General features: G+C 42.2%; 1 protein-coding gene across 1 annotated transcript in view; it reads left to right on the top strand.

The window, feature by feature from the left end:
- Positions 1-1167: 1167 nt before the first annotated feature.
- Positions 1168-25576, top strand: part of LOC115458679 (myotubularin-related protein 10-like) — a 140057-nt gene continuing 115648 nt past the window's right edge. The window contains 2 exon segments of the mRNA XM_030188511.1: positions 1168-1525; positions 1878-1938. Of these exon segments, the coding sequence (XP_030044371.1) occupies positions 1469-1525; positions 1878-1938 (118 nt within the window). The 5' untranslated portion in view covers positions 1168-1468.

The following is a 25576-nucleotide window of genomic DNA, read 5'->3' on the forward strand; positions in this document are numbered from 1 at the left end:
CTCACTATCCAGAAACCCTATCTTCCCTGTTTGTGAGGTATCCTTGCAAGATACCTTATCCCGAACCATGCGCTTTTGAGCGACTGTCGGCCTTCCCCCCATTTCTAGTTTAAAAGCTGCTCTATCTCCTTTTTAAATGCCGATGCCAGCAGCCTGGTCCCACCCTGGTTAAGATGGAGCCCATCCTTTCGGAATAGGCTCCCCTTTCCCCAGAATGTTGCCCAGTTCCTAACAAATCTAAAACCCTCCTCCCTGCACCATCATCTCATCCATGCATTGAGACTCCGGAGCTCTGCCTGTTTCTTTGGCCCTTCGCGTGGTACAGGTAGCATTTCAGAAAATGCTACCCTAGAGGATCTGGATTTGAGCTTTCTACCTAAGAGCCTAAATTTGGCTTCCAGAACCTCTCTCCCACATTTTCCTACGTCATTGGTATCCACATGTACCAAATCACTGCTTACAGCTTAGCTTTACAATATGATCAGGATTTCATGGTATGCCATTATTAGTAATTTTATCTATCTATACTTTGTTCTATGTAATCAGAACTCCTTGTCAATTTTTAATTTTGTTATACTGTAAGCCACATTGAATTTGAATCCTATTTGAGATAATGTGGGAACTATGTAAGCCACTTTGAGGCATATTTTCAAAGCACTTTGGGAGGCTAAGTTCCATAGGTTTCTATGGAACTTTGGGAGGCTAAGTGCTTTGAAAATGAGCCTGTTTGTGTCTACTAATAAGTGGGAAAGGTGGGATACAAATGTAACAAATAAATACAAATGTCATAAATAAATAAATGAATCCTGCAACACCATACTATGATATGCCACATACCATGTAGCTCATCCCATCCCTGAACTCGAATTCATATGCTGTGACCACACTTCGAAATGGGCATGGGGAGGAGGGTGGGTTGAAAAAGGCAGAGCTGCAGATACAACCCTATTACAAGACCCTTCTCTCCCGCGCATATTTCATAGCCTCTCGTCTCCGCCAGATTGCGTTAAATGAGTGACTGACTGTGACTTAAAGGCGGCCTCCTACACTAAGGCGCATGCGCAATTTTAGTCACGCGGAGGAACCCGAAACACCGGTTGGTTCACAGAGTGTGACGTTTACATATTGGTGCGCGTGCGCAGACTAGTATGGTGCTCGAACTTCTCTTTTCCCGGCTGTAGCGGGAGGCTGTTTGCGGAAGCAAAGGAAGGAAGGAGAAGAGTTCTACCTTATTATTATTATTATCCACGAGAGCTCCCGCAGAGATTAGCACCGGAGCACAAGGGTTGGTGCGGCGCTGCTTCTGCCCACTGGCAGTTTGGGACTGCGTTGCAGAGAGTGGCAGAAAAGTTGGTTGGCCAGGGCCCGGGTGGCTCACTCCCCCCTCCTACGCCTATGCATCCAGGACGGACACTAGTCAGCGCAACGCTTTTCAAGGATTCTCGTGGTAGTGCTAGTGGGAGCGACAATGTTTTCTCTGAAGCCGCCGAGACCCACGTTTAAATCGTATCTTCTTCCTCCTCAGGTAAAAAGTACTTGTTGATTTCAGATCAGATGAAATATGTTTAAAGGGAAATTACTTTCTCTTAACACTTAAGAATTGAGTTTTCTCCTAGCGATGTTTTGTTATGATTTTTCAGTATAGCTCAGTGACATTTTCCGAGGGTTCGACTTTATGATCTCACTTCACAAACACGTATAGGTTAGTTTTATGATTTGCTTTAGCGTTGGAAAGTTGACATCTTTTCTGTTTAAAATTATTAACATAACTTTCTAGAAAGTATAATTATTGAAAAGTAGAAACAGGATGCTAGGCGTGATGGACCTTCGTTCTGTCCCGGTATGGAAACATTTATTTATTTATTTTATACTTTCAGATTGAAGATAAGATAAGTCCAGATATAAAGATTAAAAAATTGGAAGCCGTTCTTCTCCCAGGTAAATATGGGCTATTGACTAAGCTTTTAAGTTAAGGGTATTTGTTTCATGCTAGAGTTGGTTCCATGTATCTTGTTATCCTTCAGTTTCAAAATAGTTTAAATTTGAGCTTTTGGAAACTTTGTTTAATAAATACGCAAATCTAAAAGTTTAAGTTGCGTAGTGTATCTTGATTTGTTTTCGTTTGGAAAGATCTTCCTTGTTCATAGTTCTAGTAGTGTATTAGCGAATAAGTGGAATACTTTTGGTTAAAGATTAAAAGCAAGTAAGATTTGTTGGGACTTAAATATTTCAGGATCACTAGTTTTAGTTTAAACAAACATGGTTGGAAGTTAAACCTTGCATTTTCAGTGGTAATATATACTTCAGTATTTGTGTCAGTTCAGCGTGTTTTTAGGGCCCTTTTGTCAACACTGAGGGCTAAATAATGTATATGGTGATGAAAAAAATCCAGCTTAGTGCTGTTTCATGAATTGCGTTTAAAGTTAGGCATGGTTTATATCATAGCGCTTATGCCCAAGAACCGTGACTATATTTAGACATGTCCATTTACACCAGTGGAAACATGGTGCAAATGCTTGTGCCTATATTTGGTGTGGATCCTGTCTTATTTTATAATTACGCACATAACCAAAAGGAACGCCCCTGATCTGCCCATGACATCCCATTTCCATGCCCCCTGTTTTGACTTGTGTGTAAAATTAAATTTATTTGTGTACATTTTACTTAATTCTAATTAGTGCCAATAATTTCTGGTTAAAAAGCCAATTATTGGTGCCAATTAGCTTGTTCAATTAAATTGCATGCTCAAATTGGGCACGTGCCCAAATTTGCACGCACAATTTTTAGCGCTTTTTATAAAATTAAGCCTTAATGTGTGTTAACAGGTGTCAGCATGTGTTATCTGCTGCTACTAGCCGTTAAGCCCGTTAAAACGGGCGAGATTTCCAGCTACCCTCCTCACCGCCGCTCCCTCCCCCCTCCATGCCGGGCCCCCTGCACTGACAGCGCCTCTCACCTCCGTTTGAAAGCGCTGCAGGCAGCAGCAGATCGCTCTGCTGCTGCCTGCAGCACTTCCACACAAAGGTGAGAGGCGCTGTCAGGTCAGTGCAGGGGGCCCGATACGGAGGGGGGCGGGAGCGGCGGTGGGGATGAGGGTGGAGGTTGGTGCGTGCGATGTTCATTTCTAGGCTCTAGTGGCAGCGTCCGACTCCGTTTCCCTCTCTGTTCCGCCCTCTGACATCATCACGTCTTGATGCGAGTGCGGGACAGAGAGGGAAGTCTGTACTGCGCATTTGCAGGTGAGTCGGTCACTTGCCATTTATATGTTTGATGTTCATAGAAATAAAATGGGGTTGGCAGCACATAGCGCACGCTATCACAACTAACATGCACTAAGCATTAGTAAAAGTAGCTGTGTGCATCTTAAATCATTCTAATGGATTTTATGTAAATATATGATTTTAATGAAGTTTCACAATAAAAGTGGAATGTCCTAAGGTAATCAAGCAAAATACCCTATAATTAGAAAAAGTTAATGTAAGAAAGTGATAGAACTGACTTGTTAATTTAATATTCAGATTCAAAGTCCATTTTTTCCAGTTACCATGAATGTTTCAGACCGAATATAGGTAACATTTTCCAAGTATCCATCTACTTTCTCCTTAAAATAGACAAACAGATTGTCATAGCTACAGTTTACAAAAGAGTGATAACTTACCAAAGTAGCCTTTTAAGGGATAACTTTTATGAATAAATTTCAGAGTGTAAAGTGTGTTTACATGCGGAAAATGGCTATTACAAAATTGCTTAGGGGTATGTATACATAAAACAGTAGACTCACTGAAAGATATGCTTGCTTTCATGTGATTTGCATGTAGGAATTTTTTTAGAGCATAATGTAGTTAGGACTAGGCGTGACATTGCAGTTTACATCTGTACACTCATAATTACGCACATATGTATTAATTTGCACCCATCTCCAAGCAGGGGTGAATTTGCATGTTAATATTTACACACTATGGGCCCTGTTCCAAGAATCAATTTTATAAAGGTACATCGGTGCATATGTTGCCTTTCGTAAGATGCTTTTAAAAAAGTGTAATTTAGTTTTTTGTTTTTTTTTGTTATCCTCTAATGGTATTTTCCCCTTAGTGGGTTGTACCAATACATTTTATGTTAAGTTGTGGTGTTTTTTTTCATGGAAATGTTATGAATCATAACATAGTACTACACATTTACAAACAGCAGCCGATTGCATCTTTATTTATGTTATTTGACGTGTTTACATAGAGCTAAACCAATTATAGAACCTGTGTCTAAGTTCCTTGTGTTGCTTCTTGGTCATTATCTGTGTTGCACAGACTGTGGTAGAACATGGCAGGACATGTTCTTCTAGTCTTTGAAAGCATACTGAAGAAGCTTATTGTAATAGACCAGCTAAATATACCTTAGGGTAAAAATAAAAGTACTTTATAGCAGCTTTGTATTTTCACGGTCAAGTGTTGGTGCTGAGAGTCACACAGATACATTAACTAAGGGGTCCTTTTACAAAGGTGCACTAACATTTTTAGCACATGCTCAACGTTAGAGACGTCTAGAAATTTCTATGGCGTCTCTAGCTAGCGCTCGCTAATCATTATTGTGCCTTTGTAAAAGACCTCCTAAGGGATTACAGCATATTCTTCTATGCTGAACCAGTATCGAAAGAAGGTACTAAAGCTGTCAGAATAGGAGGGGAGTTTTCGCTTGCATCTTTTCGTGTGATTAAAAAGTATGTATGCTGTTTCAGATATGGAGTTTTCACGAGGTGGTTTACTATGTTTTTACCCAATTCAAAATTGATGGCTCGTTGCACTGGTTTGTGCTACCTCAAGTATCCTGACCCACATCAGAGTTCTTTTATGAGATTTGGGCCTTTATTTTAGACCCTATTTGTATTTTGGATGTACATAAACTAGCATTTAGATGTGTATAATGCATACATGTCTAAATCCTGAATTTAAAAACTGGGATATGCTCATAAGTGTGTTTTAGACATGTATATTGCAAGGGACCATGGTCTGTGCAGGGCAAAAAGATAAACATGCATTCCCCATTTCAGAAGGGAATTACACGTTTGTCTACTGACATCAGTGTGGGAATTTACACCAATTCCTGGGGATGACTAAGTGAGAGAGTTAATCATTTATGCACTGGAGGGATCAGGTTAATTCCACCCCTCCCCCCTAAAGCAATACTAGCAAAGCATATTGGGCTGTGAAATCTTTGGAAGACACAGATGTGTATATTTCTAAATAGGCTGATGTACATGTGTGTGTATATATATATATATATATATATATATATAGACTTGTGAAATAGATTCTCCTGCCGCTGGTGCATATAAGACATTCCTGGATCTGCCGACACTGAGCCTGTTCTACAATACTGACAGAACTTCCCAACCTGGACTTCTGCATTTCGATTTGTATGTCTTTTCTAAAATCATCCTCTTAAGTTTTGTGGAGTTTTCTTTTTCCAAATTATAATCTTTTGATTAAAAAAACAAACAAAACGAAAAGGTGATATGGGTTATCCAGCAGTACTGTGAAAAAAGTATTTAGTCCGTGGTTTGAACTAATCGAATATTTTGGTTCACCATATTAACATAGTAAATGATTTATTATTGCCTTTGTTAAGATTTTCGATGCTTCTGTGCAGAAGACTGGTCAAGAGGCTGGTTAATATGGAACTAGAAAAAGAAAGTTGTAAATTGGTTAGGGAATAGAGTGGCCAATGGAACCTGTTTGCAGAACGTAATGACCAGCGGGAGCACACCAATCTTTGTTTCAGAGACATTGTAAAGAGACTTTGAGGAAAAATGTGCCTGTTTGCAGATGAAGTAAAAAATATGTGAGATAACAGGATGGCAGTTATTTTGTTCATATTAGTTACCCCATATACTAGAGGCTGACCAAATTTAAGATTTGGCACCAAAATCTGTATTGGGTCCTCTTTTGGTTTTGGCCAAACATGCCAGCTGGAACAGAAAGTGCTGTATCCCTCAAACAGAAGCGGCTCTCAGTGCCGCCCCTCCTCCCTCGAGCCTACCTTAGTTTCATTGATGGTCTAGTGGTGCAGTTGGGGTACAGGGGATTCCCAGACCATGTTGTCAAAATGGCTGCTACAGGTCGCAAGAGCGATCCTTAGTAATTTCTGCCCATGCTGACTCCAATCTCAAGATGGCTGCTTTAACCTCTAGTGGCAGTCTTGTGAGAACTGCCATTAGAGGTCGCAGCAGCTGTTTTGACCACGGTGCTGGCACGGGCAGGAGCAACTGGAGATTTTGTATCTATAGGACTGCAGGCTTGTTGTCAAACGTAAATGCCTTATAGAGTTTCCATTAGAAAATGCAGCTAATGCACACAACACAGGTGTGTTTGTATTTATGTAGGTTGCACCTGCATGAAAACAGGTGTAAAAAAATGAATGTGAAAGTAAGAAAAGAGATTTAAAAAATAAAATTTCTACACATACCTTGATTTCCTGTCATCAAACTCCATTTTTATTTCCTGTTTAAAACGTTGCCAGCTTACAAGAGGCAGCCTTGAGGTTAAATTTGATATTTTTCAAATCCATTTAAAAACCTCTATTTGATTACTATCTCCTACACCTCCCCCCATTCCTATCATTACCCTCTTTATCTGTTCAAGCATGTTTAAGTTGTTATAGTTCGGTCCTCCATTAGTAGGCCATTCTGGACTTATCTTCCTCTTTGGTTCTTGCACGTCTTGTACTTAATTCGATATATGGATCCTCCGATGTCTTACTTACCAATCTTTGTAATGATCCAGTCACCAAACTAGCAAGGCAATTCAAAATATTTGACCAAAAAGGAGGTAATTCTCAAAAGGATGCTTAAAGTGTGTATGTGTGTGCTAAATGTGAATTCTGTAATGGCAATTACACTAGAGAGTTGCGTGGGGACAGAAATTTAACCTGTCCCTGCCCATCCCCACTGGAATCTAATTCATCCACGCAAGTACTGTCCTCCATCCCCACCTGTTCCCTTCAGTAAAATAACCCGACTTGTGGTAAAATAACCCAACGTATACCATTGTTCTGGAACAACTGAAAAGCTCAGAATTGATCTCTGCAGCCACTTTTTGAGTGGAGGAGTAGCCAAACTATTAGTACAGTGGCCTTAGAACCAGCTTTGGATCCCAGTGCGGCTCCTTATGATTCTACACAAGTCATTTAATTCTCCATTTCCTCAGGTACAAAGTAAGTATTTGCATATAATATGTAAACCACTTTGATTGTAACCACTGAAAATCAGTATATTAAATCTCATCGCCTTTTGCCAGCTCCATCGGCAACACCATATGTTCCCCTCGTGCCCACACTTTTGCTTTCAGATGCTTTATTTTACTACTACATTGCAGTAAAGCACAGACTCCCCAAAACACTACTGCATTGCACTACAGTACAAAAGGAGCTCCCGAAAAAGAATTTCTTTCTGTATAATGAGACCTACAGGGGGCCGAGACTCATAACTTCACAATTAACTGGTCAAAGAAATTGAGTGAGAGAGAAATTTCTTGGCAATTAACAAGGCTGTTAAAACCAGACTCTCACACATGATCAGAGGAAACTCGCCGTGTGCGCCGAGGATAGGAACTACTGCCACTGGAGGCCCATCCTCAGTCTCCTTACACACTCTCCTACATCGTGCTCGAAGGGATTGGGCATAAAGAGTGGCATGATGCCCTGCTACTTCTTCTGGCAGCGATCTACAGACTCTCTGAGAGGATCTTTTACGGTGGAGAGGAGTGTAGGGTAGATGCTAACTGTACTCTTCCCGGTCCAAGTCTCTCAGGTGAGCTTCTCTACCACTTCCTCCTCCTGCCAACTTCTGCACTGAATGGGCTGTATAATGTCTGCCTGACCTGATGTCACCGCAAGCCTCTTACTGATGGTCGCTGTTTTCGGCTGTTGAATGGAGAAGTTCGGCCTAGTGTCTGGAAGAAACATCTGAAGAAACGAAAGGAACATTCCACTCCAGTAATGCAAAGAAAAATGAAGATGGCGCTGCTTCAAGGGGCAGGGCTGGGAGGTCGCAATTGCCAGTCACCACAAGCACAAGCCTAGTTTTCTTTGTATTAATAGACTAGGATAGGCAGGTAGGCTGGCGTGGTTTGCAGTACTATGGGACCCTCGCTGGACCTGGGCACATCTCTGTGGGAACCTCTCTGCCCTAGAGAGGATCCCCTGCAAACCCAGTTCCCTTGCAGCTCTCTTAGTTACACCTGTAATTTTCATTATAGAATACTAGCGTAAGCTGCAGTTACACATTTAACTATTGTTGTGAACATCTATGTTAGCTCAGTGGCTGGTGGAAATGGTTGCACCTGTCAAGCGTATAATTAAGAGACTTCTATATCCTTTAGCGCACTAAAGGAATTAGCAATGGTTGTAGAATACTAAGTAATTAATGCCAATTAGTACCAGTTAACTCCAATTATAGCCAGTTATGGATTAATACCAATTAGTGTCAAATGCAGCAATTAAGTTACACAACTCACTGGCAGTATTCTCCATTTTGTGCACTAAACTTGAAAATGGACACATTAGATTATATACTTATATCTATTGATATTAAGAGCTATGGCCACAGCCACTCTGCAATTTACTCCATTCTTCTTGGAAGTCTGATGCATCTGCACCACCACTCGCTGCCTGTTGGCTTATAGATTTCCCTATATGAAAGGTTTACTTTGCAAAAGTGGACTTCACAGTAGTAAACGTTCACACACATTCTGCTGTGCATAAATGTGTATTTAAATTCTGCATTGAGTAGCTGTGATTTAAACAAATATCGTACATAAATATTGCCATACTGGGAAAGACCAAAGGTCCATCGAGCCCAGCATCCTGTTTCCAACAGTGGCCAATGCAGGTCACAAATACCCGGCAAGATCCCAAAAATGTACAAAATGTTTTGTACTGCTTATCTCAGAAATAGTGGATTTTCCCCAAGTCCACTTAATAACGCTCTATGGACTTTTCCTTTAGGAAACCGTCCAAACCTTTTTAAAACTCCGTTAAGCTAACCGCCTTTACCACATTCTCTGGCAACGAATTCCAGAATTTAATTACATGTTGAGTAAAGAAAAATTTTCTCAGATTAGTTTTAAATTCACTGCATTGTAGCTTCATCGCATGCGCCCTAGTCCTGGTATTTTTGGAAAGCGTGAACAGACGCTTCACATCTACCCATTCAACTCCACTCATTATTTTATAGACCTCTAGCATATCTCCCCTCAGCTGCCTTTTCTCCAAGCTGAAGAGCCCTAGCCGCTTTAGCCTTTCCTCATAGGGAAGTTGTCCCATCCCCTTTATCATTTTCGTTACCCTTCTCTGCACCTTTTCTAATTCCACTATATCTTTTTTGAGATGCGGCAACCAGAATTGAATACAATATTCGAAGTGCGGTCGCACCATGGAGCGATACAAAGGCATTATAACATCCTCATTTTTGTTTTCCATTCCTTTCCTAATATTACCTAACGTTCTTTGCTTTCTTAGCCGCAGCAGCACACTGAGCAGAAGGTTTCAACGTATCATCAATGACGACATCTAGATCCCTTTCTTGGTCCGTGACTCCTAACGTGAAACCTTGCATGACGTAGCTATAATTCGGGTTCCTCTTTCCCACATGCATCACTTTGCACTTGCTCACATTAAACGTCATTTGCCATTTAGTTTCCCAGTCTCGTAAGGTCCTCTTGTAATTTTTCACAATCCTCCCGAGATTTAACGACTTTGAATAACTTTGTGTCATCAGCAAATTTAATTACCTCACTAGTTAGTCCCATCTCTAGGTCATTTATAAATATGTTAAAAAGCAGCGGTCCCAGCACAGAGCCCTGGGGAACCCCACTAACTACCCTTCTCCATTGAGAATACTGACCATTTAACCCTACTCTCTGTTTTTCTATCTTTTAACCAGTTTTTAATCCACAATAGAACACTACCTCCTCTCCCATGACTCTCCAATTTCCTTTGGAGTCTTTCATGAGGTACTTTGTCAAATGCCTTCTGAAAATTCAGATACACAATATCAACCGGCTCCCCTTTATCCACATGTTTGTTCACCCCTTCAAAGAAATGTAGTAGATTGGCGAGGCAAGATTTCCCATCACTAAATCCATGTTGACTTTGTCTCATTAATCCATGCTTTTGAATATGCTCTGTAATTTTGTTCTTAATAATAGTCTCTAACATTTTGCCCGGCACTGACGTCAGACTCACCGGTCTATAATTTCCTGGATCTCCTCTGGAACCTTTTTAAAAAATCAGCGTTACATTGACCACCCTCCAATCTTCCGTTACCACACTCTATTTTAAGGATGAATTACATATTTCTAACAATAACTCCGCAAGCTAATTTTTCAGTTTTATCAATACTCTGGGATGAATACCATCCGGTCCAAGAGATTTGCTACTCTTCAGTTTGTAGAACTGCCCTATTACATCCTCCAGGTTTACAGAGAATTCATTAAGTTTCTCCGACTCGTCAGCTTCAAATACCATTTCCGGCACCGGTATCCCACCCAAATCTTCCTCGGTAAAGACTGAAGCAAAGAATTCATTTAATCTCTCCGCTACGACTTTGTCTTCCCTGATCGCCCCTTTTACTCCTTAGTCATCTAGCAGTCCAGCCAATTCTTTTGTTGGCTTCTTGCTTTTAATATACCTAAAAAAATGTTTACTATGTGTTTTTGCCTCCAACGCAATCTTTTTTTCGAAGTCCCTCTTAGCTTTCCTTATCAGTGCTTTGCATTTGACTTGACATTCCTTATGCTGTTTCTTATTATTTTCAGTCGGTTCCTTCTTCCATTTTCTGAAGGATTTTCTTTTAGCTCTAATAGCTGCCTTCACCTCACTATTTAACCACGCCGGCTGTTGTTTGGTCTTCCATCCTCCTTTTTTAATACGCGGAATATATTTGGCCTGGGCTTCCAGGATGGTGTTTTTGAACAGCATCCACGCCTGATGTAAATTTTTGACCCTCACAGTCGCTCCTCTAACTTTTCTTTTCACCGTTCTTCTCATTTTATCATAATCTCCTTTTTTAAAGTTAAACCCCAACGTATTTGATTTCCTATGTATACTTACTTCAAAGCTAATATCAAATCCGATCATATTATGATCACTGGTATCAAGCGGCCCCAGCACCATTACCTCCCACACCAGATCATGGGCTCCACTAAGGACTAGGTCTAGAATTTTTCCTTCTCTCGTCAGTTCCTGTACCAGCTGCTCCATAAAGCTGTCCTTGATTTCATCAAGGAAGTTTACCTCCCTAGCGTGTCCAGGCATCTCATTAAATATAGAGGTTTGTGAAAATAGGCACATGAGGCTTTACAGACCTGTTTATGCCCCAAAATTAATTATACTGTACTGCAATTTAGTATGCTGATTAGAAAATTGGTTTAAAATTAACTTTTTAAAAAAATATTACAGTTGAGTGATCTTAGGGTTTCACATTGCTATGTCTCTTGCTGCAAGTAGATTAGAATGTTTTCTGTAACATTTGTCTTGCCTCTCTTCAACCATAGCTTCTGCAAAGGTTTTGTACATAATATTTAAGTGCTTCTAATATCAATGATGAATCTTTTCCATTAAATATGTTTGGAAGGCTAAGCACTCTTCCAGTAAATGGTGGAAATTCTTTGTTTCTGTTTGTGGAAGTAGATGGATTTCACTATAGAAACAAAAGACACACAGTGGTTTTCTTTTCTTTTTTTAAGAAGAATGAGTAAGCAATAATTTGTGCTTATTTATATTATCAGGTGTTGCCATTGTGCAGTCATTTTTGGATTCCAAATTGTAAATGTAAAAATTATTTTCACAGTAGAAATTGGGAGGTATTGGAATGGTCTTACTTATCTCATTATAAGATGGCCATGAAGAATAAATATGCTTGTTAAATCACTTTTAAGATGTGTCTAAAGTTAACCTATTCAGTGTATTTTTCTTTTCTTGGTCTTGATGAACTGTTGGTGAGCTTTTTTTTTTCTCCCCATAAATGAATTCCTTTATTTTTATTTTTCTTGTTATGAATAATCTATTCCCCTACCACTACTCTTCTGCCGTTTCCTCCTCTTGTCACAAATTTGTGACTAGATGTGCAACAGAGTTCACAGATCTGTAGGAAAAAAAACTGACGGGCTGTGAGGTTAAGTTTTTCAACTGTACCTCCTGGAACTGGACTGGAATCACCAGCTCATCTCACATTGACCAGCCTGTAGAACTGATGCAACCTACTGAAACAACCTTCCTGAACCTCAGGCTCCCTCTAGTGTGCTGTTGGCAATCCATGGGACAGACAAGAGGAGGAGTTTTAGGGTGGAGGAGGATATATAATGGCTTTTAAACTCCAATGAAAACGCATCAGTACGTTTCTTAAATGCGTATATATATAAATACCTTGTATTTATTTATTTTATTTTGTTATATTTGTACCCCGCGCTTTCCCACTCATGGCAGGCTCAATGCGGCTTACATGGAGCAATGGAGGGTTAAGTGACTTGCCCAGAGTCACAAGGAACTGCCTGTGCCTGAAGTGGGAATCAAACTCGGTTCCCTAGGACCAAAGTCCACCACCCTAACCACTAGGCCACTCCTCCGACTTGGCAAACGCCTTGACGGTACAATGTAAGCCACATTGAGCCTGCAAATAGGTGGGAAAATGTGGGGTACAAATGTAACAAATATATTTATATATATTTATTTTTTTTTTTTTGAGGGAGCTTTCAAGTTAACATCCATGAGTCTTATGCATCTTGTTAAATGACCTGCCTTTTGCCAGTGCCCAGTATGAATATCCATTTCTTATCCTGATGTTCCTATAATTCTGCTGAGACTCATTCCATTTCATTCAAACATACATTTTGTCGCTCTGTAGGAGAGAGATGTCCTTTGTTCAGATCCTGAATGTGATTCTGTTCAAAATCTATCAAATTTGAGCTTGGATAGTGTTTCATAGTTTGACGTTTAATTTGTTAGGGTATATCTAAAAGTTTTCATGCAGATCTTCTACCATAGGCATTTCCACATTGTGTTTCATTTTCATTTATTCATTTGTTGCCTCTCTATCCCTATGGGGATTTCACAGGATAATAAAGTCAGATGTGGAATATTAATTTTAGTAGTCGTGCGTCTGGTAGCACTATACAAATGTTATTAGTAGTAGAAGTAGTATTACTAAAAAGTGTCTGTTAGCTTTTTTTTTTTCTCACTTCTATTCAATATTTTCTGGATGTTTAATGAGCAAGTGCATTTTCATGTTACAGGCTTTTTTTGCTGTATAATGATTGGGGTTGCTACTTACAGTAAAGAATCTTCTTCATGTCCTATGACTCTTATATTCATGACAGCTAAAAATAGAAGATCAGCAGAAGCCAGATACTGATACGGTTTGCTCCTTAAAATTGTGTCTCTATGAAACCAGATAACAGGTAGTAGTATAAAGAAGAGTCATTCTTTGTAGGCCATTAATAAAGCAGTGCAGAAATACCTATATTGCATCCTAAACAAATCAAGTTAACATTTTAATGTTGGGATAAATGCATTGTTGGCCCATGAACAGTGTTCAAGGACTTATTTTTCCTCTACTTTATCTTGCTGACCTGTGCGACAGCGAATTAGACAGTAGCACCTCTGCAATTAGACAGGCTGTAAAGTGAATGCCAACTTCTTCTACTGCAGTAATCTATTTTCCAATATGTACTTCCTAAGCTGGTAGTTGCATTTCAAAAAGACTATTGCAACATAAAATTTGCAAAGAACATACCTTATTCTCCACTCAATGATTGCAGGAAATTCACAGGCTCATTTTCGAAAGAGATGGATGTCCATCTTTCGACATAAATCGGAACATGGACGTCCATCTCCCAGAGACGTCCAAATTGTTATAATTGAAACCCGATTTTGGACGTCTCTAGCGAAAATCCGTTGCAAGGATGTCCAAATCTCAAGGGGGCATATCGGAGGCGTGGTGAAGGTGGGACTTAGGCGTGCCCAAAAATACTAGGACTAGGGGGCATGCGATGAAACTACAATGTAGTAAATTTAAAGCAAATCAAAAAAACATTTCTTCACCCAACGCGTAATTAAACTCTGGAATTCGTTGCCGGAGAACGTGGTGAAGGCGATTAGCTTAGCAGAGTTTGAAAAGGGGTTAGACGGTTTCCTAAAGGACAAGTCCATAAACCACTACTAAATAGACTTGGGAAAAATCCACAATTCCAGGAATAACATGTATAGAATGTTTGTACGTTTGGGAAGCTCACCAGGTGCCCTTGGCCTGGATTGGCCGCTGTTGTGGACAGGATGCTGTGCTCGCAGGACCTTTGGTCTTTTCCCAGTGTGGCATTACTTATGTACTTATGACTTGGATGTCTTTGAGCCATAATCGAAAAAAGCAGGTACGTCCATGACTAACTCTTGGACAATTTCACCCGGTCGTGTTTTTTTTACGAATAAGGCACAAAAATTTGCCCGAAATGACCAGATGACAACTGGAGGGAATCGGGGATGACCTCCCATTACTCCCCCATTTAGATTGTAAGCTCTTTTGAGCAGGGACTGTCTTTTCATGTTCGATTGTGAAGCGCTGCGTACGACTGGTAGCGCTATATAAATGATTTATAGTAGTAGTAGTAGTAGTAGTAGTGGTCACTAACCCCCTCCCACCCTAAAAAAAAAATCATTAAAAATATTATGTTCCATCCTCAGATGTCATACTCATATCCATGACAGCGCATGCAAGTCCCTGGATCAGTTTTAGTGGTTGCAGTGCACTTCAGGCAGGCGGACCCAGGCCCATACGCTCCCTACCTGTTACATTTGTGGAGGAAACAGCGAGTCCTCCAAAACCTACCACAAACTCTCTGTACCCACATATAGGTGCCCCCCTTCACCCGTAAGGGCTATGGTAGTGGTGTACAGTTGGGGGTAGTGGGTTTTGGGGGGCTCAGCACACAAGATAAGGGAGCTATGTACCTGGGAGCATTTTATGAAGTCCATTGCAGTGCCCCCTAGGGTGCCCGGTTGGTGTCCTGGCATGTCAGGTGGACGAGTGCACTAGAAATGCTGGCTCCTCCCATGTCCAAATGGCTTGCATTTGGAAGTTTTAGACATAGACTTCTTTGGTTTTGAAAATCGCCGAAAGTCAAATATGTCCATATCTAAGAACGTCCAAATCCAATGACGTCCTTGGTATTTTCGAAATGAAAGATAGACATCCATCTTTTTTCGAAAAAAAGCTTTTCCCCACCTCCGGAAATCCCAACTTAGACGTTTCTTTCGAAAATGCCCCTCTCAATCTCCCGCAGTCTCTATCAGAAGATCCTATAACTTTCTTACACTATTCAGTGATCTGGGTTCTGCCAGTAATGTCTGTTCTTGACTCACCAATTGGTTAATACCCTGGATCTAGAATTCACTCCTATCAACCAACTACTCACATCTTTTGAATTTTCTTCCCGCCCTCTCTCCTGATCTCACTACTTTGTTCTAAATGTCACTCTCCAGCCATCTCCGTTAGATCCTCTAAGAATTTTGCTTTCATTAACTATGACCACCTCTCTGAGCATGTCTCATCTTACTCTTTCTAACCCCTCCCCACCACCCTCCACAGATGCTCGACTGGATGACCAGATCTCAGCTTCATCTTTCTGTTTTTTTTTCTGATTGATTTTTTTTTTATTGTGAACCATCATGATGGTCATTGTGTTTGAAAGGTGCCTGCCTGCATGCATAAATAAATAAGTGTTTTAATCAAATGTGATTTGTGTAAGGCCCATATAGGACTATATATCATGTCTAAAAAATCAGTGCTGAAACGAAATACACCTAGGCGTATTCTATAAAGTATGCCTAGATTATGCTGAGCGCCCACCCACACGACTAAATTTAGTCGCGGGCAGTTACACCAAGTAAAATTTGGTATAAATGCTGATGCCTAAATTAGGTGTGGACCAGGTGTATTCTATAACATGCATAGATTTTAGAAATGCCCATGGCCACGCCCCATTTTCAACTATACAACTTTGAATTTATATGCATCATGGTATAGAATAATTACACATGTATATTCTAATTAATGCCAATTAGTGTCAATAATTGCTTACATAGCAATTATCAGCACTGGTTGGCTTGTTAACTAAGTTGCGTGCGCAAATCCAGAATACGACTGGATTGCACGTGCAGCTTAAGTCTCGTTTTATAGCTATTGTTCACATCGTTTAAATAGTTTTTGTTGGTCCTGAATTTGTCCTTAGTATCCCTTTTTACATGTTTTTTGATATTTACATTTATTTATACAGTTATATTTATTTGTTTGTATTTATCTTATGTTATTAAGATTCCTGATGAAGACACACCAGCTGAAACACGACTGTGTCGAGTCTTTTGGCCAAAGGCTTGCAGTATTTTGGAAGCAATGAAGACTCATTTGTATCACCTAGTTTTGGCTTCCTCTTCCTTGTTTCTGGCTTTGCAAGTGTTTATGTTAATTAGAATTCTCTTGTTGTGTTTGTTTTTATCCCTTAAGTTGAACACATCTTTTGAAATTCCACCCCGTGGGAGATTTTTGTCCACTTTTGCATGGCTGACTTCTGTTAGATTTAAGCAGAGCGTACCACAGGGAAAACAGGGTATCTTGCTGGGTGTAGAGAGGCTTTTCTATTGTCAAAGTGTGGTGGAAAGAATTTGACTGTGTCAGTTTACTGATTTCAGGCATTCATTAATATGGAAGTTTTCAGCTGATTTGCAGTAATTGTTGAATAGACTTTGCAGGTTTTGCGATTTTTAAAACTAAAATATGCTAATTGCTTTTGAGAATCTTAAGCCTTATGATTCACTTACTGCATCACTTCTTATACAGTGTAAGTTGCTTAGTGAACAAACATTATTATAAGACAAGGGTCAGCAGTCTCTGGTATGCTTGCTAAAAGCCAGCACACCAAAGCCTCAGTCCTTTCTGCTCACATCTTTTCCTGTCTACCTAGCCTAAGAACATCTGATCTCTCCCTTGCTGCTGTAAGTCCATTGGGGCATCAGAAAGATGAAAGTGGTGTTTTTTTTTTTTAGCAAAATAGGGAAAGTAATCAACACCCTGTTTGCAAGAAGCACAAAGCAGAAGTAATTTCTTTAGCTTTGTTAAACTACAAAATAGGAATTTTTGATCTTTATTGTCCCAGAAAAAGGTGTCTTAAACACAGGAGGTACCCTCGCACCTTTGGGTAATTCAGGAAATAATAAACTGAGGGAAAGGTAAGATTTATCATTATTCTTAGTACCTTGGAACAGTTTTAGCATGCATATTGTTCCATTATAATCATTTATAAGATTCAAAGGGAAAGGAACAGCCAAGGGCTCAGGGCGAGAGGAGGAGCAAACATAACAATCAGATAAATTCAAACTGTGGGTTGTGAACCGTATCCAATCCATCCACAAATTTGTGTCACAGTAACCAGTTTCAAGAGTAAACGTTTCTTTTAGACTAGTTACGTTAAACTCTGGAATTCGTTGCCGGAGAACGTGGCGAAGTCGGTTAGCTTGGCAGAGTTTAAAAAGGGGTTAGATGGTTTCCTAAAGGACAAGTCCATAAACCACTACAAAATGGACTTGGGAAAAATCCACAATTCCAGGAATAACATGTATAGAATGTTTGTACGTTTTGGAAGCTTGCCAGGTGCCCTTGGCCTGGATTGGCCGCTGTCGTGGACAGGATGCTGGGCTTGATGGACCCTTGGTCTTTTCCCAGTGTGGCATTACTTATGTACTTACGAATTTTTGTTTCAGGGATTTGGGGCATCAAGGGATTGTTCGGCACAGTATTGGATAGTGAGGGAGAAGTGACCACAATACGAAAGCGGCCAACAGGATCCATGTTAGTGGCTTCTATTCCTATACCAAATGTACGGTTCATTGCCTTATACATTCCCTTAAAGGTAATGAGCACAGGGTTACATTTCTGTATCTCACAAGTGGTGGGGTCCACCGACTGTCGAACTATGGTAATATTTGTATATAAAGGGTTATCCCAAGCGTGGTGTCCACTGCTTGGATAATTGGGTCCAGTGTACCACCATACATTTGACCACTGTGTACAGGGAGATGCATAATTACTCATTTCAGTGTAAGTACATAGGTAAACATAGAATTTAAAATACCATCGTGGCCACTGTAAAGATCCACAAGAGGCTGTACTGCAAACATCTAATTGCAACGTGACTGTCTCATCAGTTACATTAGATTTTATAGTAATCTTAACTGGATAGTACCCCAGAGCATAATATCTATCCACCACCTGGGGATCCAAGTCATCTGAATTAATGGTTACAAGGGAGTCGAAGTCCCCCTCTACATCACTGGAGTGGGTAAGAGTGGCCAGTAAACAAATGACATGCATACTAGTGGTTCTTCTAAATAAAAATAATACAGTTCTTTTCTAATAATAACAAAATTATGACTAAAGTAAAAGTCAGTAAAAAGTCCTATAATCGTAAGTAATGGTTAAGCAAATATAATGTGGAGTCTTTCTAGTAAAAATAAAATTAATGCTAAAAACAAACTAGTCCAATAACCGTGAGCTTAACATTGTGTGATTCCAGACACTGCTGGGTCAATGATATGGTGTTCTGAGTCTGCAGCCATGGTTCTGTCGGAAGCATCAGGACAATGATAGATGCGAATGTCTGTCAAATGGACCCAGGATGTATGTTCCTGTAGTTTTGCCGCAGTGGCTGAAAAGGCCTCAATACGGAAAGGTCCAACATAAACAGGTTCTTTCCAAGTTTTGTGGGTGTAGTGTTTGCGGTGTACTAGATTTCCTATTTTCAAGGCCTTGGGATTTGCTGTACCATCCCCCCTTTTGTCTGGCGTTTCCTGTGAAAGGCAAGATGAAGAGGGTATCATATTCTGTAATAGATCCCAGTAAACCGAGTAAGGATCTGGCAAGCAATGATCAGGATTACCTGCAATGAGGCGCATTCTACGTCCAGTACACAATTGAAAAGGGGTTAATTTTAATGCCTGAGAAGGAGTAGCACGCAAAGTACAGTGCTAGGGGCAAGGCATCTAGCCAGTTTTTAATGCCATTTGCCATGAGCTGCCGTAATTTAGTTTTTAACAAGCCATTGTATCTTTCAAACAGGCCATTGCTGTTGGGTTTGTAAATGCTCACCGTCCGGTGAGTAATTTGTAATTCCTTGTCACTTGCAGCAGATGAATCCAGGAACTAGTGGGTTAAGTCCGCCTACCAGCAGGTGGAGATAGAGATAAACAAAGTAAAGGCAGTGATGTCAGACAGCTAGCTCCTTCCTCAGTTAGTATGTCTGTATCTCAGCAGGTGGTGGACGGCTTTTACTTCAGCTCCTGGGCCCAAGGCCTCTGAGGGTGCTCCTGGGCTTGTGGCCAGTTTGAGCCGGGGGTGGCGGACTGGTGGTGTCCCCTTTGGCAGCATACGCAGTTGCTGGGTCCCTGCTGCACCTCAAATTCCCTCTGAACAGAATTTTGTAGTTCCTTTCCTTCCCTGTTTGTTTCTGCCTCCTCACTATAAAAAAGAAAAAGAGAACCATAGAATTTGTTTAAAAGAGAAACAAGCAGAGGGAAGTGTGTTCTTGCTGAGAGCAGGTTTGTGTTACTGCTGTCCGAGTCCTGTTTTCTGTTGCCTGTTTGTCTGAGTCGGAGTCGGAGTGTTTTTTTTTCTTTGGCTCAGCTGTCAGTTCCCGCGCTTTCCCGGTCCGTGGGTACATCCTGCTGGGTTCCTGTTCAGGGGCGGGCGATGGCAGTGGAGTCAGTAAAACGCTGTTCCTAATGCGGGAAACAGTGTTCGGCGGCAGGACTTTGCAGCGCGGGGTGCGCTGATTTGGCCGGACTCTATGGAGTGGTGGCCCCCCCCCCCCCCCAAGAGCATGCTTTCCCGCCTGGAGTCTGGCGATTCTCGCCCCATTTTGCGATCAGTCGCGGAGCCGGCTCCGGTAGCGGTTTTGAGCAAAGCTTCTCCGCTGGTAGGGGAGTCGGGGGAGCAGTCAGGCACTGTGGGCGGTGGTGCAGGTGCCATGACTGGAACCTCCTCCGTTGCGGGGGAGGGGTTTTCGCCAGAGTTTATTTTGCTACTCCATCAGGCGTTTTTGTTGAAAAGGGCCTTGCCCCCCCCCCCCCCCCCCGGCTGCGACAGATTCGGCCTTTGATTCTCTCAGGGGGTCTGGGGGTAACCAAGAGATTTTGGGGTTTTCCCCAGAGGATTTCTCCTCCCTTAAAAAGCCTTTCTTTGGGGTCTGAGGAGGGGTCCTGCATAAGGTCGCCAGCAGCTTTCTCCTTGGTGGTTCTCTTGGAGCAGATGGGGGTAGAGGACGTGGAGGACGGTGTCCTCACTGACCAACCGGAGGACTCTTCCGCCGTGAGGATTTTCCATAAGGAGGAGTTGTCCTCTTTTATCTCTCAGGCGCTGGAAGCCCTGAATATAGAGGACCCTGAGGTTGCTGCTTCTCAGGCGGTCAACCCCAAGATGGCTAGTAGCAGACGACCTTCTAAGGCCTTTCCGGTACATGAAGCTATTGAAGAGTTGATTTCGGCCCAGTGGGCGGATCTGGATGGGGGGGGGGGTGGGGCGGAAAGTAGCCAGTGCTATGGCCAGGCTATATCCGGTTTCAGCGGACCGTTTACAGCAGTTTGCTCTACCTAGGGTGGATGCCCTGGTGAAGGCGGTCACTATGAAGACTACTCTTCCAGTGGAAGGTGATGTGGCACTTAGGATATGCAAGACAGACGGCTAGAGGCCTCTTTAAAACGTGCCTTTGAGGTGGCCGCTTTGACACTTCAAGCTTCTGTTTGTAGTTCTTATGCGGCTAGAGCTTGTCTCAGTTGGCTACATTCTGTCATGGATTCGATTTCGGATTCTGATATGCCGGGAACTCCTCAGATGTCGCTGATGTATATTGGGCTGGCGTACTTGGCGGATGCCTTGTATAATTGGTGAAAACCCCAAATCTAGACCTCAAAAGGACCACACACACACACACACACACACCCTGTGTCGCAAAGGAATCCAAGGGCAGGTCTCTGGATTGATCTGTTGGGACTAAAGGAAAGAAAATTATCAGGTAAGAAACATAATTTTTCATATTACATCCCACAGATAAATCCAGAGACGAGTGGAATGTACCAAAGCAGTCCCCAAGTGGGGCGGGACAGCAGCAGAAGACCTACAAGAGGGACCACCAGTACAGAACAAGCTTCGATATGTAGCGTGAAAGCCAGTAGACTCAAGATGCAGAGGCAGGACAAGGGCCGAGACCCTGAGAAAACTCACCATACCGAAGTGGCCCAAGAGACGCCTTCCAGAGACTGAGAAAGTGGTGCCAATCCTGAGCCATGAAAGCCAGCAGCCCCTACAGCCAGACAAAGAGCAAGTCTTGACCATCTAAAGTAGTAACACTCAGAAATGGGTCAAGACTCAATGACTAACAAATGAGGAAGACCCGACGTCCAGATGCAAAGTAAGGCTCAAACTCCAGAGCGGAATTGGGGTTGAGCCCCTGGGACTGAAGGAAGTCTGATCCAGGAATGGGTCAAGCTGTGGAGCAAGCTTTGATAGCCAGCGATGGAGCAAAACTCGACATTCAGAGACAGTGCATGTCACACTAGCCAGTGACAAGTCAAGGCCCAACCTCCATAGCTGGAGCAAGGCTCGATCACCAGAAAGGGAGCAAGGCTGTACAGTTATAGATGGAGCAAGTTGCGACCTCCGGAGACAGCACAAAGCATGACATTCAGTGACAGCGCAAGGCTTAGCAACCAGAGACAGATCAGAGCTCGACATCCAGAGATGGGGCAAGGCTCTGCATGCCGTGCTAGAGCGAGACTCGATGTGGCGGGACAGGCAACATGAGGTTAGACTTGAACCCCCCCTCCCCCGGTGACAGAGCAAGTCTCAACCCTTGGTGCCGGAACAATCCTCAACAATCAAGGGCGGAATGCCGCGCCCCCTCCAACAAGCGTGGAAGGATAGTCCATGAGGGAGCGAAGCAAGGCCCAACAACCAAACCTGCTCAACTGCAACCTCCAACGAGAGATGCTTGCCAGAGACCGGATCAGCAAAGACATTCCTAGAAGAAACAGGACGCCAGTCATGGAACATACCACAGGGCAGTGCTGCTAAGGACCAGGTATCGAAGGCCAGGTGAAATTACCAGGGAGGCCGGAACCATCCCAAAGAACAAGCCAATGTGGCAAGAGCACCTGGATTCCATGGGCATAAAAAAAAACTGGATTCCATGGGCAACAGACTACTTAACTAAACACTGGGGTAGCCTGCAGACCCAGAAAAGAGAAGATGGCAAATATGGAAAGAAACAGGAGAACAATCCTGGAAAGGAAAAACGTAGGTTGGCACTTGCAGAGATAAAGAATCCTGTAAGGGGGCAAAAGGACAATCCAGTAAGAAGGCATAATTACGGCTCTATGAGAGACCGGATGGCAGGTCTGTCAAAAGACAGAGTGCCCAATCTAGAAGAAAGTAGGATGGGATGGCAGCGCTATATGCCCAAAGCCAGGATGGCAGGACTGACAGTGAGACCCAAAAAGGACAACCTGACCTGAGAAGAGACGGGGCGAGAGACAGAATGGTACAGCTGCCATTCCCAGAAACCAGATGGGAGGCCTGGAAGAACACAGAATGTCCACACCTACATCTTGGCAATGCCATGCATGAAAATCAGGACAGCAGCCCCTTGGAAAAACACCAGTGAGCTGGACCCTTAAAGCTAGATGCCAAGGGAACCCTTCCAAAGCACAGCACGACAGAGCAGATAGCAACAAGGCAGAGCATGGATACCCCCCCCAAGGAGAACTGCAAAAAAAATTAATTGCCGATGGGAACCAGTGCCAGAGAATGACAAGACGATCTAGCAAAAGGAAGGCATATCCTTGAAACCATATAGAGATCAGTAAGAAAGCTCACCCAGGAATGTGCGAAATTACAGGGGAATGAACACTAAAGGAAGCCAGTAAGCGGCCTGGCTCTAGGGAAAAAACATACTAAGGCCAAGGTGAAACAAAAAAGAAATGGTCAAGGTGACCAAGAAGCCTAGCTCCCCCCAGGCTAGGAATTATAACTGCCTCTAACCCTAACTGAGGAAGCCTTGCATCGTGCACCAAGCAGAACACAGCAAAGAGCCAAAAAACTCAGCCAGTGCCCCATCAGACAGAAGAGGCACTGAAAGAAAAAGGCAAGGGCCGCCGCCAAGAGACTTTCGCCTGCAAAAACACTCTGACTACCCACATAAAAGAAGGCAAATTAAGGGTGCGCAGTGAGAAGCAGAGACAATGCCAGGCAGCTGCCAAGACCTGAAAGGAGGGCCTTGGCAACTAGGGAGGAACCCAGGGGCTGTCATGCTGCCGAAAACGTACCCCAAAAAGGCATAGACACGGGATTAGTGAAGTACCCATCAAAGATGCAGACACTATTTCTAAACTGGCCGCAGATCCAGTAAGGAGAGGTCAATGTGGCCACCATAAACAGGAAACGCCTGAAGGTATGTCCCCAAACAGCGAAGAGGACTCGGCGGCTGGGACCAAACAGGAGAAATCTAACTAGCCTCCACGTTAGGTTGTAAGGCTGCAATAGCGCCGGAAGAATTGTCCCCTGAATGGCGGGAGGCACAATAGAGACTGAACCTGGAAAGAACTCCCTCCAAAGGCTAGGCAACAGAATAAACAAGAAACATAGACTCCTAGTTTTCTTTATTTTTTTTTATTCCAGGTGCTATGGGACTTGATGCCTAACAAGCCCGCCAGTTGAGTCGTAAAGCCATCATGCAAGCAGCGTGGAAAACCTAAGTCGGTAAAAAAAACCTGGCATCTGCTGCAGGGAGAGCAACAGCACCCCTGTAACCACTGGCTGCCAGCCGGAGGGACCGAGTGACAGACAGCCCAAAGAGCAGGGCAGGAAGCACAAGAATGTGCTGGCCCAGGAAATCTGCTAGCTGCTTAATTAACACAGCTATGTTAATGGAACTCAAAGGTCTCTTAAGGATCAGGGATTGTATATTGTGTGGTTCAAACATAAGGAAACTGGGACTAGCCCTAACGAGGGCCCTGTTTACTAAGCAGTTCTAGAGGTTCATTAGCTTTAACCGTGTAGATGCACATAATGTTCCTGTGGGTGTCTATACGGTTAGTGCATGCTAAATTTGTAGCATGTGCTAAAAACGCTAGCACACCTTAGTAAACAGGGCCCTGAATCTTTTGCAAGTCTCTTCTTTTAGATTTTCTCACTATCAAATTGAGCAGTTGTATTCAATAATATTGTAAGGTCAGAAATATTTGTTGTAATTGTGGGATTATCCATAAGTGCTTTATCTTGGAAAAGGTATAAAATGCTGCGGTTCATCAAAACAACTCGTCAATAAAAAATTGGAAGGCAGAAACTGAGAAGGTCCTGAAATCATACATGACGGCTGTGTTAGCAGAGGGAAGGAATAAGATAGAAGACAGTGTAGTGTTGAATACACAGAAAAATACCAAGTACCAAAATAAATCTAATGAGGCATGTGACCTAAGCATATTTTTCAGAGACCCATTTTAGCAGTATGCTTAGGAGCAGCTTATCCTGACATTAAGAAAACAGAGGTGTAGGTGGTACTCTGGGTGTGTTACTGAATTGAGGTTTTTGTGGTATTGACTGCATCCATTTTGATATAGGAGAATATATAAAAAGCCGGTAGTCCCAGAAGTGAATTTAGATAGAAGCTATGTGAAACAATGTAATATGAAGGCAATATGCATGTAGTGCTACCAATTTTTATGTGATGTGGCATGGATTTTGTGAAACATTTGGGTGCTCATTTTCAAAGCACTTTGGGAGGCTAAGTTCCATAGGTTTCTATGGAACTTTGGGAGGCTAAGTGCTTTGAAAATGAGCCTGATAGAGGCATATTTTCAAAGCACTTAGACTTACAAAGTTGCATAGGACTTCTTTTACAAAACTGCACTACCGCTTCTCAGTTAAGTTCCTCTGGGCTCTCTCTCATTTGCTGTGCAAGAATCGCTAGCACAGCTTTGTAAAAGAAGCCCATAGTAACCTACGGAATTTTGTAACTGAAGTGCTTTGAAAATGAGCCCCATAGTAACTTTTGGGGTCTTTTACTAAAGATTAGTGCATGCTATTTGCAGCAGGGCCCATAGGATTAAATGGGTCTTGTGGCAGATATCATGCACTAACCTTTAGTAAAAGACCACCTCTGTAAGTCTGTGTGCTTTGAAAATGAGCCTCTTGGTCTTTTTTTTTTGTTTTTGTTACAAAAAAGCCATAATACAGTATAGTCTCGATTTATCAGATGTAAACGGGATCAAGCCATTGTTGGATAAGTGAAAAGTCAGATGATACGGAAGACAATGGTAACTCCTTTAAAAAAATGCATGGAAAACATACTTTATTTTTGTATTTATTTTGTATTTATTTAGATTTTGCTCACACCTTTTTCAGTAGTAGCTCAAGGTGAGGTACATTCAGGTACTCTGGATATTTCTCTGTCCCAGGAGGGCTCACAATCTAAGTTTGTACCTGAGACAATGG

This window comes from Microcaecilia unicolor, chromosome 1 (assembly GCF_901765095.1).
Source record: "Microcaecilia unicolor chromosome 1, aMicUni1.1, whole genome shotgun sequence".
Taxonomy (NCBI): Eukaryota; Metazoa; Chordata; class Amphibia; order Gymnophiona; family Siphonopidae; genus Microcaecilia; species Microcaecilia unicolor.